This window comes from Carcharodon carcharias, chromosome 28, assembly GCF_017639515.1.
Source record: "Carcharodon carcharias isolate sCarCar2 chromosome 28, sCarCar2.pri, whole genome shotgun sequence".
NCBI classification, from domain to species: Eukaryota; Metazoa; Chordata; class Chondrichthyes; order Lamniformes; family Lamnidae; genus Carcharodon; species Carcharodon carcharias.
In genome coordinates this window covers 21,838,282-21,857,832 of record NC_054494.1, presented here as the reverse complement: position 1 = coordinate 21,857,832, position 19,551 = coordinate 21,838,282, and the positions used below count along the sequence as shown (strand labels likewise).

Genomic DNA, 19,551 nt, shown 5'->3' with positions numbered 1-19,551 from the left:
GGGAAATAGCCAGGTCTCTGTCTCTGTTCATATGCAGTTGGTTTGACTGCTGATAACTAGAAACCTAGTTAGTTTATCCTTTTGTATTATTCGTGTCCTTTTGTGCAGTTGCAACCAGGTATGAAATTCCTGAATGCCTGAGACCCAGGTGTGAAATCCCATGCTTGCCTGTGCTTTGCAGTGAGAAATTCCTACCTTGTTTGCCTGAAACAATGTTCACCAAATCATTGATCATTTAAAAATGAACTGTTTGTACCTACAACATAATAAAAATCAGTGTTGAGTTGAAATCTGAAACTGAAATGACACAGATTATGTTTTGAGTTAACTGGGATTTTTGGTGTCCTCGTACATGAATCATGAAAAGTTAGTGTGCAAGTGCAAAACATAATCACAAAGGCTATCCAGTGGTGGCCTTCATTTCAAGGGGGTCACAATTCAACACAGAATTGATGCTTTAGTTGCACAGAGCTTTGGTTAGAACCCATCTGGAATATTACATTCAATTACCTCAAGGAAAATTTGATGTATAATTTATAAGGTTTCTGCTAAAGAAAGAGTTGCAGCTTACCATTTAAGCTCTGACACTGTAGCCCTTCAAAGCCCAATATATCTTCCCTGAGGTAACTGAATGCAGTAATCCAGATGATGTCTGACCAAGACACTGCAACTGAAGCATCATTTCCTAGGTTTTGAGTTGCAACCCCCTTAAGACAAAGGCTGCCATTGGAGTAACCTTTCTGAATATGGTTTGTACCTAACCTTTCATGATTTATGTACAAGGACACCCAAACACCAGTTAACCTAAAACATAACTTAAGAAATAGGACAGGAGTAGGTCCTACAGCGCTTTGAATCTGCTCTGCCATTCAGTAAGATGGTGATCTTCTATCTCAACTGCACTTTCTTGCTGTATTCCTATATCCCTTGATTCCCTGAGTGACCAAAAATCTATTGACCTGCCTATCTATCTAATCTACATTCAATGGCTAAACGATAATAGCTTTTGGAATAGAGAATTCCAAAGGCACTCAAATCGTTTTGAGTGAAAACATTTCTCCTCCTCTCAGTCCTAAATGGTCGAGCCTTGTCCTGAGACAATGACCCATCATTCTAGACTCTCCAACCAGGGGAAACATCTACACTATCAAGCCCTTAAGAATTTTATATGTTTCAGTGAGGTCATCACTCACTCTCCTAAACTCTAGGGCATATCGACCCAGTCTACTTAATCCCTCCCCACAGGGTGATTGCCCCCCCATGCCAGGAATCAGTCTAGTGAAACTTTGTTGCACTCCCTCTAAAGCACGTAGATCCTTAGGTAAGGAGATCAAAACTACACACTGCTCCAGGTGTAGTTTTACCAAGGCCCTGTATAATTGCAGTAAGATTTCTTTTCCCTTCATCTTGAATCTCTTTGTTTAAATGCTAACATATTGTTTGCCTTTGATACAAAACCAAAATACTGAGATGCTGGAAGTCTGAAATTAAATGGAAAGTGTTGGAAATACTCAGCAGGTAGCATTCAGTTCTGATAAAAGTTCATTGACCTGAAAAGTTAACACTGTTTCTTTCTTTCTAGATGCTGCCCGACCTGCTGAGTATTTCCAGAATTTTCTGTTTTATACCATTTGCTTCTTAATTGAACCTGCATGCTAACATTGTAACTTGTGAACAGGGACAGCCAAATCTCTCTGCACACCAACATTTGCTAATGTGCAACCTTTTTTAAAAAAAAAAATTGTTTTCCTATTTTTCCTACTCAAGTGGATAACTTCTATCTTCCACTTTCTTGCCCATTCACTTTAACCTGTCTATACCCTTTTGCAGCTCCTTCGTGGTATCCTCAAAGTTTACTTTCCCACCTAGTTTTTAATCGTCAGGAAACTTGGACACATTATGCTCAGTCTTCTGACCTAAGTCATTGATATAGATTGTAAATAGCTGAGGTCAAGCTGAGGCACACTATTAGTTTAAAACCTGCCAACTGTCACCCATTTATTTCAACTCTCTGTTTTCTCTCAGTTTACTGATCCTCAATCCAAGCTAATATATTCCCCAATCTCTAAATTTTGTGTCACAACCTCTTATGTGGCACCTTATCAAAAGTCTTTTGAAAATCCAAATGTACTATTCTAATGGTTCCCCCTTATCTCCTCTGCTAGTTACACCCTCAAAAAAACTCCAAATAGATTTATGAAACATGATGTCCCTTTCATAAAACAGTGCCTACACTGTCTAATTATATGATTTTCAAAGTGCCCTGTTACCATGTCTCTTAAGGATAGATTCTAGCATTTTCCCAGCTACTGATGTCAGGCTAACTATGATTCTCTGTTTGCCATCTCCCTCCCTTCTTGAATAATTAGACAAACTGTATTTGTGGAATTGATCATGTAAATTAGATACAGTTGTGACAAGGGACAGCAATTTAATAGCTCTGCCTGTGGTCACATGTTTAAAAGATAAGCTATAGTGTGTTACAATAGAGATATTAATGTTCCAAAGATAACAGAGGATGAAAAATGTTAAGAGTGCTCTGTTCTGGAATCATATTGTAGGAAACATTCAGACCAAGGAGGATACTTTGTATATAGGTAGTTGCTGAAAAGTCATGACTTTACATTTCTGGCAGCACTTCCCATTGGGGAAATCTCTAAAGGCTATGAATCCAAAAGCTCTGATGCTGAACTGTATGGATACGCATGAGCCTGGAAAAAATGAGCTGTTTACATTTGTAAGAGACAATGAGAAGAAAAGACATCTTGTGAGGTGCAGATTCATGCCACTGCAGCCAGTGTTGTAATATAAATATGGTACAGGACTCTGGTTATTAAATATGGCCCACATGAACTGAAAATGTGCTCCAAGTTGGCCAAAATGATCTGGGATCCCACATTCAAACAGACCTTGCACACTTAAAGTGATCTGGACAGTTCTTTCACCAGTTTGATGTAAATTGCAAACTGTAACATAATGCCTTATATGATCTCAACTTAAAATTCAAAAAGGAAAGGATATGAGAATAGTATTTTGTGAAAAAATTATGATGACTAAAAAAACACTTTTGTGCCACCTGTTCAATTACTGCCTCCATGCGCCATAGTTGTAATAACGAAGCAAGGTTCATGTGTTTGGTGATTTCATGTTCTGATAGTACTTGAATGAGTGTCATTTTAAATAAAGCCAAAAAATGCCTTAATTGAAATGGTCCCATATTTCTTCCCCACCTCTGCCAACCAAACATACAGCTGCAGCACTGGCATTAGTGGTGGGGCTGGCAGTCATGGTGAAATTTGCAAACTGGGTGATAAAATTACTCGTAATGCTAATTAATAACTAAAATTATTCAATTAGTTTGAACAAGGATATTGGTAGTATATTTTCTTGGAGGTTGGTAGAGGGAGTTCCCTGCTAATTTACCCAAATTATCTTCCCAAACTTCTGACTAAAATTGGCTGTTCTTCCACCTGCTCCTAGGCAGATTGATTATGTTCATTTTTAAGTAAAGCTGCCTAACAATATTTGAAATAGTTGTAATATGAAACATCAGGCAAAGGATTGAGAGGAAGTACAGAAATTAAATTAGCAAAATTTGACCAATTAGGATCTGAATTTAAATTATCAACATTATGCTATATTTGGGATCATTTAATTGTTCCCGTACTTGCTGTAAAAATCCTCTATTCTCATTGAGATTTTAAACATAATTTATAATAATTGTTTTGAAATTTATTAAATGAAATTAACAATATACCGTGGAGCATTGGGAACATAAGTCTGGTGTCTATTTAAAATTAAATTCTTTCCATTTCAAGGGATGACCTGCTTATTTTAACTATATAAAAATTAGGCAATATGTTTTGGTCAACACAATGAAGGCTTGTTAATTAACTTTGGACTGAAACCACATACTCATCTGAGTGTGTCACGTTGCATGAATGACAGATATAGGCATCTTCTAGAGTGTGCTTCGTTGTTTTGTTTATCAAAAATTTCCCCATTATCAATTGTTAAAATATAGGAAGGGTGGGATTTCAACACCAATGCAGAAGATTGCAAAACCACAGCAAGAGCAATTTTAGGGTGTCTGGTGATCATTCACTTGTAGGCCCCGCCCTCCCCCCACCACCTGAAGGGTATATACGACCTGCAAGGATCGTATGAGCAGATTCAATAACTTTCAACGGGAAATTGCTTAAGTACTTTAAGGGTAAAACGTTTGCCAGGCTATGCAGAAAGGGTGGGCCAATGTGGCAATTTGAATACCTATTTCGAAGAGCTGGCACAGCCATGATGGGTCGAATGGCCTCCTATGCAAATAATTATATGTCACAATGCAATATTTATAAAAAGTTTTTGCAAGAAAACAAACAAAATTGAGTTTGTTGTGCCAGAAAATAGGGCTAAATTTATTGAAGTCTTACCTGAACTTCTATTCTCCCTCTTAAAATGTTCTTCTAAAGGTTGCTTGAACTATTACAGATGGGTGTGCGTATTATGCATGTTATGTATTTCTGGTAATATTTTCTACATCACACTTTGATTAGCTCAAAGTAAAACAACAGCAATTCAGAACCAAAGAGGTTGAGAACGTTCATGAGGAAAGCAACTGTGAAACAGGCATTAAAACATAACTAGTGAATCCTAATTAACCAGACAACGGAACCTACCATTAACAGAAAAGGACAGGGGAACCAATGGAATCACTCAAACTGCTTTTTGAAAAAGATTTTGTCTTACCATTTTTCCCTGAATAACTAATGTCTAAAATAAGGTTTTAAACAAAATCAAAAAATACAATTTAATTAATATAATCCTTTATCAATTGGATTGCCTTTTTGCCTTTTAAAGCTTTATTTTTTTTATTTCAAGGCCTCAACATGGCTCAAAAGCCATGGCTTTGTTTTTCCCAGAGCAATTGAAGGGATTTAACAACCACATCTGTGCACACTATGCACAGTTTGCGTCGTTTCTCAGCATGAATCAGTGGATTTCTCTTGAGCTAGGTACTGTAAAGGAATGCTGTATCATCCTGTGAGGATGTATGAGTTTGCTCCAATGACCTTAAGTTCTGGGACTTTGTGACCCAGGAGTAGGAGACTTCATGTGGCACTTTTTATCTGCAATCATGCCCGCATTTCTGCATGTCCACTCAGTACAGGTTTCCCTAGTAAAAAATTTAGATGTACTCTCACTGTCTGGATTATGGATATCATTCATACTAGGCAGGTAATTCATCTGTGTTATTTGCTGTAGTCTGTAAAGCTAGTTTGTCAACCTAATTTTTCAAAGAAATGTTTGTAAATGTAACAACACTTTGTTAAATCTAATAAGTCAACTATCACGGAATCTTTACAGTGCAGAAGGAGGCCATTCGGCCCATCGAGTCTGCACTGGCTCTCTGAAACAGCATTCTACCTTGTCCCACTCCCCTGCCTTATCCCCGAAACCTTGCACATTCTTTCTTTTCAGATAGCAATCCAATTCCCTTTTGAATACCTCAATTGAACCTGCCTCCACCACCCTCTCAGGAAGTTCGTTCCAGGCTTCAACCACCCTCTGTGTTTAAAAAGTTTTACTCCTTTTGCCAATTATTTTGAATCTGTGCCCTCTAGTTCTTGATGCTCTTTTGAATAGGAACAGTTTCCCACTATTTACCCTGTCCATACCCCTCAGGATCTTGAATACCTCTTTCAGGTTTCCCTGAAAACAGTCCCAACCTCTCCAATCTGTCCTCATAGCTACAGTTCGTTACCCCTGCAATCATTCTTGTGAATTTCCTCTGTACTCTCCCCAATGCCTTCACATCCTTCCTCAAGTATGGTGCCCAGAACTGGACGCAGTACTCCAGATGAGGTCCAACTAGTGTCTTATACAAATTCAACATGACCCACTTACTCTTATACTCAATGTCCCTAATAATAAAGCCTGAGATACTATATACATTATTAACTGCTCTCTCAATATGCCCTGCCATCTTCAATGACTTATGTACATATACACTGAGGTTCCTCTATTCCTGCATCTCCTGTAGAGTTTCTCCCTTTATTTTTCCTGCCAAAATGAATCACCTCACACTTCTCTGCATTGAACTTCATCTGCCACTTGTCTGCCCATCCACCAACATGTCAATGTCCTTTGCAAGTCCAAGACTATCCTCACCACAATTGACAGCGTTTCCCTTCTTCGTATCATCTGCACATTTTGAAATCATGCCCTGAACACCACAGTCTAAGTCGTTTAAAAAAATCAGGAAGAGCAAGGGTCCCAACACTGACCCCTGGAGAACTCCACTACAGACCTTTTCCAATCTGAAAAACAACCATTTATCACTACTCTCTGCTTCCTGTCACTCAGCCAATTTCTTATTCAAGTGCCTTCTTTCCCTTTTATTCCATGAGCTAGAATTTTGCCCACAAATCTATTTTATGGTACTGTATCAAATGCCTTTTGAAAAATCCATATATACCACATCAACAGTGTTGCCCTTATCAACTGTTACCACCTCAAACTCCAGCAAGTTAGTTAAACATGATTTTCCCTTGATGAATCCATGCTGGCTTTCCTCAATTATCCTGCACTTGTCTAGGTGATTATTGATTTTGTCCTATACTATAGTTTCCAGAAATTTCCCTACCGCTCAGCCCATCATGCCTGTCCCAGCTTTTTCCCCGTAGTCCTGCAGATTTTTTCCACCTTAGAAAGGGTACAATTTCTAGATGGCAGGGAAAAGGTACATTTTCAGGAACAACTGCAGAAACATTCTTTAGAAGTTGGTTTAAAAATTCAAAATTGGAACATGCCAAATATTTTAACAGTGACAATGCTGATGAACCTAAAAATTACATATGATTGAAACCATATTGAATGCGCACTGAAAGGAAATGATTAACATTCCAGTTCTACTCAAAGTTGCATTGCTCTGTGCCCGTAGTGTGTTTTTGTTCCAAATTACACTGAATTTCAAATTATAGACAGTTTTCAAAAACATAGTGTAGACAAAGGGAGTAATGATGCAGTCTGCTTTTTTAAGTGACCAGTGGAGTAGTGTAATTCTTGTTATAAGGCTTGTGTTCTTACTGTATGTATGACTTTACAACCTAAAGGAGAAACATATTAAAAAATATTTGCCTGTTATACTGCACAATTGGCATCAGTACAGCATAGTATTTCTCATTGCATCAACATCAAACGTGTAGAAGAGTACTGCCAATTTTTAAATTGGTGCCAGTAGTAAGTGCACTTGAAATCAGCTATCTTGCACCCTTCATGCTGCTGTCATCCATGGCCAACTTAAATTTTAGAACCTGAGTAATTTGCTGTGTCATTTTAAAATTTTGAATGATAGTGAAGAGCTGACAGTCTCATCAGGTTAGAGCAGGTTAGCTAAAATAGTTATTACTTTAAACAGATGAATTTTAAATATTGTGACTGTAATACTGGGAGGGAAGAGGACACTGGGGGAGATAGTGGCGTAGTGGTACTTCCTCTGGATTAGTAAAGCAGACACCCAGAATGTTCTGGGGATGTGGGTTCAAATCCCATCACAGCAGCTAATGCAATTTAAATCCAATTAATAAAAATGGAATATAAGGCTTGTCTCAGTAATGATGACCATGACCAACTATCTTCAAAAACCCATCTGATTCACTAATGTCCCTTAGGGAAGGAAATTAGCCATCTTTACCTGGCCTGGCCTTCATGTGCCTCCAGATCCACAGCAATGTTGTTGATTCTTAGCTGTGCTCTGAAATGGCCCAGCAAGCCACTTGGTTCAAGAGCAATTAGGGAAGGGCAACAAATGCTGGCCTGGCCAGTGATGCTCACGCCCCATGAAAGAATAAAGAAAAAAAATCCTTCAGATGTTGTTTTCTTTGCATTTTAGTTTTCATATGAAGTACAGCATTATAATAACCTACTCAGAATTCAGATAAAAAGCAGGTTCTTAGGAATCAGTTCATTCCTGTCAGCTGTTCGGAAGCCTGGTAATTTTTCTGTTTGGTATTATTCTTATTAATTTATTTGTTTTCTCCCCTTAGCAAAGATGTACTTATTTATGATGAATTACAAGAGAATAACATTTGAGCTCAGTTTATGTTTTATGTCTACAAAGGCCTACAATCATCAAAAACATGTTATCAGTGTTATATTTTTCTTGATGAAATATGAGATTGGGAAAAAATAAACAAGATTTAAATAAAAATTTAATCAGAAATGACTAAACTGAAGTACCTTGAGAAAGGCTTACAGTGAATGAAAGTAGGTTTCCCCGGGTTAGAGGAGATCTCAATCTTAACCAGCTTGTTTGGGAAGATACTTCTGCTGGGTGGAGGAAGGAAAGTTTAGAGCACATGATAATTATGGATGAGGAATGTCATTAGGCCCATTTCAATTCATCCTTTCAAAGAGATGTCGGAGGCACCCCTCAATTACAGTATCTAGTTATTTCTTAAATGAATGATTCAGGGGTTTCTCCTGCACTATTTTATGTGGAACTCAATTCCCTACATTAATCACTCTTTGTGTGAAAATAATGTCCTGATTATCAGTCTTGAATGTACCCTTTACTGTCTTGAATGTGTCCCTTTGGACTACTCTCCCAATTTAATTTAAAATAATATTCCAAATTTAGTTTTTCCATTCCTGTAACTATATACGTGCTCTTATAAGATCACCTATCAGATGCCTCTTTTAAAGAATGAAAGGTCTGATTCTTTGCAGTATTTTCTTATAGTTCACCCTTCAATACTAGGAATCAGCTTTGTACACTCTAGTGCTCTGGTTAATCTTGTGTCACAATGACTTGAACAGGATGCAGAACTCAAGGCGCAACCTGTCCAGAGCACTTTTCAGTTTAGTCCCAACTGCCTCTGCTTTGAATTCCACAGTCTGACAATGTGTTTCAACTTTCTGTTGTTTTTGTTGGTTTGATATGTTGAATGTTGAACTTACTGAGATTCGTAGGTCTCTCTTATTTTAGTCCTTGGGTATTTCAACATCTTTCTTGGATTATGTATGTCACATTCTTTCTGGCTGCAATATTTTTGTCTGCGCTAAGTTATTCTGCCCAATTACATATTTTATCCAGCCCATTATGTAATTTTTTTCCTCATTAATTTGACCCCCCTGATTTAGTATAATCAGCAAATTTAACCACTGCACTGTGTTTCTAAATCCGGGTCATTATTATAAATTTAAAAACATAGTAGTCCCAATACTGAGACACCTTATATGGAGATTTGTCAAATGTCTTTTGGAAGTCTAGATCTCCGCATTGTCAGGCTTACACAGATTCACTTGAATTCTTTGAGGCTGCAACAACTCATGGACATTGCTGAAACAGTATCTTCCACTTCTGAATGTGCGTTGACTAGTATTTGACTAGCAGTGTCATCCTTTGTTTATTGGTAGAACACCCACCTTCTCCTTATTCAGAAGGCTGTGGATTCTAGCCCCACTCTCTAGAGACTTGAGATCAGAATCCAAGCTGACACTTGAGTACATATTGAGGAGGTGCTGAATTTCAGGTGAAACATGAAACGGAGATCCTGTTTGTCTTCTCAGATAGATGAAAAAGATCACATGTCACTATTTGAAGTGAAGCAGCGAAGTTCCACTAGTGTCCTAGTCAATACTTATCTCTCAAGAACAATTAGGGATGGGCAATAAATGCTGGCCTAGCCAGGAACACCCATATCCCATGAATGAATTAAAAAACTGACACCTCCAGAAATTATCTTTTGTCTCAATTCTATTAATGAGACATTGCTGTGTGTAAAATCAATTTCTGTGTTTTCATACATTATAACATATGCCGCATTTCAAAAGTATTTAATTCAGAAATGTGTAAAATGGAATGGACACATTGAAAGCCCTGTCAACCATTGTGGACGGCAAAAAATGTACTCAAAGGGCTGGTATGGAAGATGGCAACACCAGAACAGATGAAACTGCGAGAACAGAAGTGGGTTGGGAGGAAACATAATCAAGATAGTTGTGGAAGTCATTGGATTTATAGTGAAGAACTAAAAAGAGGCCTGGCTGAGAAGCAGCAAAATCTTTAATTTTGCTTTGGTTAATGAAGTCCTAGTAAGTCTTTAAAAATGTTTAGATCAAGTACACTTCCATTGTTCCAGCACTTCCTCAAAATTGATTGAAGAGCGGCATTAGTGTCAACTTGAGAACAGATAACATGCTGCCCATCTCTCAGTTGGTGAATGGCTTGCATAAACCAGAGAGAGACAAGGAGGAAGAAATATCAATTTGTGGATGTGTGGAGGAGGGAAGCTATTTTTGAATTTCGACAAATTACTACCAGGAAACTGAAAACAAACATTTGTTGACTATGTGATTACAGGCACATTAAATGTAATTACCCAGGTGTGAAAACATGTTCATGTCAGTTAATCAGCTTGAATGCGCATGTTTTATCCCTTCATTAGCACTGAGTATGGGCATTTATTCTGTGTGTCAGGGCATCAATTAAAATAGATAAGGGTCAAATAACATGCATAAGAAAGAGTTTAAATTATTTGCATTTTTAGCACAGATTTTGCAATATAACAAACCTCTGCCCTGTATTCATTTGTAAGTTTTGTTTTGTAGATCTGTACCATTATTAAGAATTCACCATCCTGATTATCATTGTAATCAAAGATACCATAACACCTTTGGTATTTCTGCTGTTGAATAGAAGTGGTGTTATTTGAAAACAGAGATAACTGGCCTGGGTATTTGCTGATCATGTTTCCTGCTTCAGAGATGTACAGTTGTATCTCCTTGGTGCTCACAATCTAGTTCGCCTTCTGGGACTATATAACAAAACTGGCCAATAGTTATCTGAATCTTCTGAGTTTTGTTATCTTGCTCATGTATCATTGTGTAAGCAGATTCCAAAAAGGGGACAGTTGCTGCATAGCCCCATAAGATTATTAAGAATAAATTAATGGTAATTTTAAAACGCTTTTCACTATTTAATATGGATTAGTAAAATTAACATTTTAAAAGAAAGTAATACAGTAAAATCTTTATTGACATGTGTGGGTAACAGGTGGTGCCAGTTAATCAAAAATGTTGGTTAACGGAGAGTTCCATTTGCCAATGGAATACAGTGCAATACTTGTAGCATGAACTAATATGCGAGTATTCAGGAAGTAAAGAACTGTAAAATAAAAGCAAAATACTGTGGATGCTGGAGATCTGAAATAAAAACAAAGTGCTGGAAAAAGCAGCAGGTCTGGTAGCAAGTGTGGAGAGAGAAACAGAGTTAACGTTTTGAGTCCAATTCTTTGGAACTGGTGTGTTTTTCCAGTTTTTTATTTAAGTAAAGAAAAGTATTTTTTAACTTCTAAATCTCCAACAATATATTAAAACATAAATTAAAGTATAAAATAATACTGTATACAGATACTGCAGATAACTTACGTGCATACAAATTAGGAGCAGGAGTAGGCCATTCAGCCCCTCGAGCCTGCTCCGCTATTGAATAAGGTCATGGCTGATTTGACTGTGGCCTCAAATCCACATTCCCTTTGTGACAATTCTTGTGAGAGGAACATTAGAAATTCCAGTTAGTAGAGAATTCCAATTCGTAGGGAGCCTGATAAAGTTTACAGTATTATGATTTGATTATTATTTTTCATTATAATGCCTAATCTACATCATTTTCCTTTTTTCTTACAGCTGATAATGTAACAGCCTTCCCTGTCCTAGATATCAAACAAGATGAGATTGTCGATACTAATGGAGCTGGTGATGCCTTTGTTGGAGGTAAATATCAATGGTATATGAGCTGCATGCCAAAAGATGTAATTTTGTGAAAAATGCAGTATCAGCTTGAACACTGCATGTTTATTACCTTCCTATTCTTATTCAAGCCAGTACAGGAGCAATTTAAGCCATCAGGGACCATTGCTTCAATAAATACCATAAATCTGATTTGTGTCAAAATTGTAACTGGAAATATTTAACCTGGCAATTTTTGATGCAGAAATACAAAATATTTGTATACTAGTACACATTTGGGTTGTTAGAAAAAGACCACTGTTGTTTACCACATAGGTAAATGATTTGATCTCGGGAATTGGAGGTGTGTGCTTTAAAATTTGCAAATGATACCAAATTGCAGGGAAATCGCTCTTCATGCAAAGGACTACACCAGTGTAGGGGAAGCCATAAAAAACAGGCTTTCAGTGGGTGGAAGTATGGCATATCCAAGTCAATATAGCAAGTGTGAGGTGGTAGGAGGAATAAGGAACCCACTTATTCCTAGAAGCTAAGAAACCAAATAGGGTAGAAGAGCAGACATCTAGAAATACAGATAAATAAATTACTAAACATCGTAGCACAGGTTGATGAGACCATAAAGAGTACAAGCAAAGTACTGAGGTTCTTTGTTATAGGAACAGCATGCAGAAACAGGAAGATAAATTTATGTGAAACTATGGAGTGTTGTGTACAGTTCTGGGCTCCATACTACAAAAATGACATTGAAGCAATAGAGTGTGGAATAGATTTACAAGAATGTTACTCAAATTTAAATAGAGTATTGTGTACGGTTCTGGGCTCCATACTACAAAAATGACATTGAAGCAATAGAGTGTGGAATAGATTTACAAGAATGTTACTCGAATTTAAATAGAGTATTGTGTACGGTTCTGGTCTCCATACTACAAAAATTACATTGAAGCAATAGAGTGTAGAATAGATTTACAAGAATGTTACTCGAATTTAAATAGAGTATTGTGTACGGTTCTGGTCTCCATACTACAAAAATGACATTGAAGCAATAGAGTGTAGAATAGATTTACAAGAATGTTACTCGAATTTAAATAGAGTATTGTGTACGGTTCTGGTCTCCATTCTACAAAAATGACATTGAAGCAATAGAGTGTAGAATAGATTTACAAGAATGTTACTCGAATTTAAATAGAGTATTGTGTACGGTTCTGGTCTCCATTCTACAAAAATGACATTGAAGCAATAGAGTGTAGAATAGATTTACAAGAATGTTACTCGAATTTAAATAGAGTATTGTGTACGGTTCTGGTCTCCATTCTACAAAAATTACATTGAAGCAATAGAGAATGCAGAATAGATTTACAAGAATGTTACTCGAATTTAGAAGAGGCAGTTATCAGAAAAGATTGAGCAGGCTGGAGCGCTGTCCTTAGGAAATTAAATGACTAAAAGGGGATCTTACTGAGGCATTTAAAGTGATGAAGCAGATTGATAACATGGATATAGATGAATAGTTTCCACTGGTCAGTCTCTAAAACAAGGGGGCATTAATATAAGATGGACGCGACCAGACCAAATAAAGAAGATAGGAGGAATTTATTTCCCGAGAATGAGGCACTTGCTGGCATTTAAGGTAGTTGAAGCAGATAGCATTGAAGCATTTAAGGAGAGGCTTGTTGCATATATGAGGAAGACTGGAATGGAGAGATATGGGAAGGAGAAATATAAAATCTGGCATTAACCAGTTAGGCTAAATGGTGTGGTACTGTGCTGTAGATTCGATATAACATGTAATTCCCTAACTAAGAGGGCAGGTGGGTGATTTGTTTCAAGGTTCACTGACTGCTGTTTTGAGTCTACTATTATAGACAAACACCTGAACAGTCTATGATTGCTTTCTTTCTGATTGGCAATTCCTTTTCTCAGAATCTGAAATTCCTGATGATCCTGAGAATGCAAGCTTACCATGTAGAGAATTGTGGGCTGTAGTGTAAACACGTAGCCTTCTGATCTGTGGTGCAGCATTTTAAAAAGTTAGCATAGTATGACCAAGTGTTTCACCAAAGATTGAACTGCTAACGAATGTAGTTGAATGCTGAGCAAACAGAACATATGAATCAGGAGCAGGATTGCTAGACCCTTGGTTCCCCGCAATTTTTGGAATATTATGTACCTCCAGATGCATAGTATTCATTTCTTTATTCCTCATTGGAATTTTTTCTGTCTCTGCATGTAAGGGACCCATATTTACTTTCGTTAATCTCTTCCCTTTTAAATACTAATAGAAGCTTTTACAATCTGTTTTCTATTTTCTGTCTATCAATTTCACGGCCATCCTTCCAATCCTCAGACTTGCTACTCTTTTTGACAACATTCTAAGCCTCCTCCTTTATTCTGATACTTTAACTTCTCTTATTAGCCACTGTTGAACCAGATTTCTTTTGCTGTTTTAATTCCTTACAAGGATGTACATTTCATTGAGATTTGATTATGCTGAAATTTGTGAACTAACTTTTAATACTATCAATGCGATGCTCATATTGATACCTTTAGGCAATATTTATAAAATCCAAAAGGTACAGTAGGCATGGAAACTCCGTGTCTGACCAAAGATAAATTTCAGGTGCCCATTCAGATAGAATTTTAAACCTTCTAAAAAGCACAAACTCAGTGGGATGAAAAACACTTGAATTGGGAGAAGTAGCTGAGGAAAAAAAAAATTAAGAAAAGAAAGTCACTATTTTACATTTTAGTTTTGTTCCATGTGAAGTCAGTATAATGCAATGAAAAGATTTGTACTTATAATGCTAAATTAATTCTCCTGTTGCATTACAATAGATCACCAGATTCATGGAAAATATAGCTAGCTGCTTTGTAAGTTGTTATCATGTTTATGCCAAAGTATACAAAATTATTGAATTAATTACAAAAAACTGGGGAAATCTATTGGTCCTTAAGCTGCAAGCAGTTCCAGCCAGAGCCTGCTCAAATGGCTTTGTAATTTTATCTGGTTTATGTACTATCATTTTGAAAAAAGGAAGCTGGTAATAAAACAATTTTAATCATCAAAAAACTTTTTTAAAGGAAAGAACTTACATCAATAATCAAACTTATGTTGTCCTCAAGTTGTCTAAAAGTGCTCCATAGCCAAAGAATACTATTTGAAGAGTAGTTATTATGCAGCAAAACACAGCAGACAATTTGCATAAATAAAAAACAAATTAGATAAACAACCAGTTAATCTGATTCGGTGGTGTTGATTGATGATTAAATGTTGGTCAGAACTACTTCAGTGGTGCGGTGAGATCTTTTATGTTGAAACTAAAACAAACTTGTAAAACACAATTCAAGTGAAAATATGAACATTACTTTGTATCCCGCCATCTCTCTTTCCCTCCCATTCCCCATCTTTACTTTATTTCTCCTCCCATTCCCCCTCTGTGTCTTTGATTTTACTCTTTTACTGAAGTAATATAACTTCTGTTATTTTGGAAGTTTAAAATCTTTGGCCTCCAAATGGGCATGGCAAAAAAAGTTAGTGAAAGATGACACGATACAGATTGCTCTTTTCTTCTTTGCTGTTACCTTCCCTTTTTAGAAAGGTGTTCCCCGATTGTCATTAAACTGCAATTAAGACATGGGGGTAACCTGAATGAAAGACATGTAACTCAAGAGTAACAATACATGGGCAGAATGTTAATGCTGGTTTAGTGCATTCATCAACAGCTTTCCAACATGACAGCTTGCTCACTGCACTGTGCTTGCCATGTAAAAAATAATTTTGTACTGCCATTTTATAACTCTCCTCCAGCTAACACCTATGGATTTAAAGTGCAATTAATAACAGTTTTCATTTTAAAATTTCTAATATATTCAAATTTTTTCTAATATGTTGGTAGTTCTGTGCCTTTTGCTGGACGCCCACATTATTTTCAATTCTGCATGTTCATCTAATTGCTTGCAAGTATTGTCAATTGAGGCCCGTTGGGAGGAATTTTACACCCCCCCCCCCACCAACACCAGTGTATTTGCAGACTGGGCAGGAGTGCATGTAGAATAGAACAGGTGGCTAGTCCACCGCCTTCCTGCCCATCTCCAAGAGGTTCCCTACAATATGGTGGGTGAGTGGAGTGCCAACCAATCCACCCACCCTTGGCCCATTGAGACTCTTAACTAGACAATGAATGGGCAAGTTTCCACCGCTGCCGCAATAATACGTACAGCTGGGAAGTGGGATGAAGGAGGCCAGCCTGCTCTTTCACAACCTCAGGCTAAAAGGTGGAAAAGAAGGCAGGGTACTTCCTTTTAGGGGGTGGGGGGGGGGGGGTGCCCTGTGCCCATCGGAGACACCCCCCCCTCCCTCCAAGATGGTACACCCTCTTTGTGCCACCTCAGCCTCCAGAACCCAAACCCACCCACCCACCACCCTCATCCCACCCCACCAGGTTCCTTGATCGCTGCACAACCAAAAACCCTGGTTCACCTGTAAGTGCAGCATCCATGGATCTTCTGGGGACTGCTTGCAGTCCCAACATCAGTGACTGCTGGGTTCTAGCACTGCTGGGGCTACTCAGCTTTCGGCCAAATTAAATCTCGAGGGCAGGTTAAGACCTCGTTAAGGCTGCCCCCATCATATTATTGCTTTGGGGTAGGCTTTTTGAAAGTCGGTCAGCTGAAATCCAATTTTTCTAGCGTTGGGGGCTGGAAGCAATAGCCTCCCACCACTCTTTCTCTCTTCCCCCACCCCCCCGCAAATAAAATTCACCCCATTGTTCCATTGCCTCTTCACAGGAGGCTATTCAGAGTTATGCTATGATTTATCTCATAAGATATTGTTTCTCAGACAATGTTTTCAGTTAAAGCAGCTTATGACAATTAGTACAAACCACAAATTGAAGTAGTGGCTATTTCTTTTTTTTTATTTGTTCTTTTACTAGTAAACTGTATTTCTGGCAAAAATGTTGCAGTAAATCATGTAGGGGATGTGGTGATAGATAACCAAGCCCATAACACCTAGTGTTGCAGAATTTTGGAGGATTGTTAACTATTGAATATAGAGATATTATAGATGCACACAAATGATCCAGTTTGTTCAGTAACACCTGATTATTAGCCCTTTTACTCGTTTCAGTCATGTGTGTTAGGCTAATTTGTAAGCAAAGCATCAAGTAGCTATTACAGACCTCTCTAATAAAGCTTTAACTTTGTTTGCTCAAACAGTATTGATTTAACTGCAAGAGAGGGAAACTGGTACTCAGGAGTGTGTCAGAGTAGATAAATTTAGCTGCAGTTTTTCATTTCATGTTTTGGATTTATTTAAATATTTTCAAGAAATAAAAAGGGTGGCAAAAGGTACTTCAAAAATATAAACATTAAAAATCTGACTTTTGATTGCATTTCTTTCCCTTCATTTAGAAGATGCAATGAGAAATAATTATTTGCCTCTTATCCCAATTAGTATTTAATTTAATAATCTTCCTAAGAGAAAATTGATTTACTATGTATATGTGACTTGAATATTTGAAGAAAACCTTCCTTAACCCTGCGATTACTTAAATATATTTGCTGTTCATTCTTACCCTAACCTAATCACTGATAAATAATTTGGAGTTTAAAGAATATCATCATGGTGTCCTGGACATAATGATAATGATAATGGAATCAGATTTAGCAAGATAAGGAACAGGGGAAAAAGACATCCCTATATTTGAAGAGAAAACCCAGGCTACCATTCGAAATTACAGTTATTTTTGTCTTATCTTTCAAAGGATGAAGAACAATGTTATTTTTTTCTATTTTCTCTCCACCAAGCAGTTAACCACTTGTGGACATGGTACATGCAGGCGGAAGCAGTTTCTTGTTCCTTGCCTGTGTGGACAATCTTCAATACAGTGAATGTTGGCAAACTGTTGAACTGTGGGAGGCATCACCATCAGGTCTCATCTTCACCTCTCTCCCACTGCTAGTATGGGTAACACTTGGCAAATTATTAAGGGAGGCCATTGCCACCTGAGATTTATCTGTTGAGCACCAAGAATCTTCCTACGCAGTTTGACATACGTTTGTCTCAACATGAAATATCAAACTTCAAAGTATGTCACAGTGCACCTCATTGGCTCGAATGTAGTTCTTGAAATAAACAAATCGCAAATTAACTTTTTTTAATTTTATGAAAAGAAAAATTGCAATTTCTTGGTACTGCAGACCTTGGTAATCTGGCCTCTACCCAAAGGGAGGAGCCGAGGATTTTAAAAAGGCTGATTTCATCAATGGAAAATATAATCAACTACCTTGCAGTATCCATGACCTGTGCAAAAATAATGTGGTGTACTTAGTTCAAACGTAAAGCTTTTTAATGCTCTTGCCTGTAACTAATTTTGACTATTTTCCTTTGTAGGTTTTCTATCACAACTGGTTTATGATCAACCTCTTGAAAAATGCATCCAAGCTGGTCATTATGCAGCAAATGTCATCATTAGGCGTTCAGGTTGCACATTCCCAGAAGCACCAGACTTTCATTGATATTTACATTAATATAAAAATAAGTGGGATCAAAAAGTCCTTTGTTAAATCTAAGAACAGGAACTGCTGTCCATTTAAAAACAACCCCCCCCCCCTCCTTCCTTCCCACACCCTGCATTAAGAATTCTGTACTTAGCTTTTCATTTGTTTTTGTCAATCTGTTACTAAAAACTAATATTCAGAAAATGTGAATACCTTAAATGTAGATGACAAGACCTTGAAAATGTTTTGATCAAGTTGATGGTCATAAACTATCTTCTTGATTGTCTTTTCATGATTTTTATTTGCATCTCTAGATGAAACCATGAAGTGTTGATTTTGGCGGTGAATGTTTTGGTAGCTAATTTTATTATCCACCTGGCAATAATTATGGCATTGGTAATGAATGAAAGCATGAGGTAAAAACTATGTTGGCTGTTTTTTGAAGAAAACTTTAAATTGCATAACTTGTTTATTCTTCAGTTTATTCTAACAGTTTTTAAATTCAGCCCAAATGAGAGTTGTAACTGACCTCAAGCTATTTGTCATTTGAAAGTTATGCAACTTATCATCATGAAATGGTTTCCATTTAGCAGATTACCTCAGTGTCTTCTGTTTTTGAGTTTATTCAGAAAAGCAAACTTATACAGTGAGAATAAAATAAAGTGAGGCACAGAAATATTTATGCAGGCAAATGTTGCTGTAAAATACCAAATCAAATCTGCAAACGCACAGTTTTTAAAATCCTGATGCTCTGGAGTTATTTGGACACCTGTAATATTGTTCAAAGAAAGTCAACTACACTGTTACACCAACAACATTCTTTTCTTTATAATTTGATATTGACAATAAACAAAGATGATTCTCGTAAATGTTTTCTTGCCTTTAGTAATTTTTCTTTCGGGAAATTAAATACCAGGTAGTGTTTAAAATGCTAATAGTCTTCAGCTGCTGGCGGGTTTGAAAAGCATTTAGCTACCTTAGCTAAATTGAGTTTTCATTATATGGGAATTAATTATTGACTAATTTAAAATAATTAGAACAGAACAAAAAGTACCAAACCATCTTTACAGACAAGGTCCATTGAAACCTTGCAGCAGGTCTGAGAGAGAGCAAGGAGAGCTATAAAGGAGCAAGACAACCAGTACATTGAGCATATGCAAAAACATGATTTTTTTTTTGAGGCTAGATAATGGGGTCATCTTATACACCAGGTCCGCTTATATGCCACTATTTACAATCAAAGGGAACAAACATCATCATCCAGCATTTAAATAGTAAGAGGTGGATTGGGTTTTATTAGGAACA

General features: G+C 37.1%; 1 protein-coding gene across 3 annotated transcripts in view; it reads left to right on the top strand.

Annotated features, from left to right (window-relative positions):
• LOC121270828 (adenosine kinase-like) overlaps nucleotides 1–19,115 on the top strand; it is a 227,159-nt gene extending 208,044 nt beyond the window's left edge. For all 3 annotated transcript variants that reach the window (XM_041176305.1, XM_041176304.1, XM_041176306.1), the window contains exons 10-11: nucleotides 11,686–11,772; nucleotides 18,140–19,115. In XM_041176305.1, the coding sequence (XP_041032239.1) occupies nucleotides 11,686–11,772; nucleotides 18,140–18,264 (212 nt within the window). In that variant the 3' untranslated portion in view covers nucleotides 18,265–19,115. The remainder of the gene's footprint in view (nucleotides 1–11,685; nucleotides 11,773–18,139) is intronic.
• The last annotated feature ends 436 nt before the right edge of the window (nucleotides 19,116–19,551 follow it).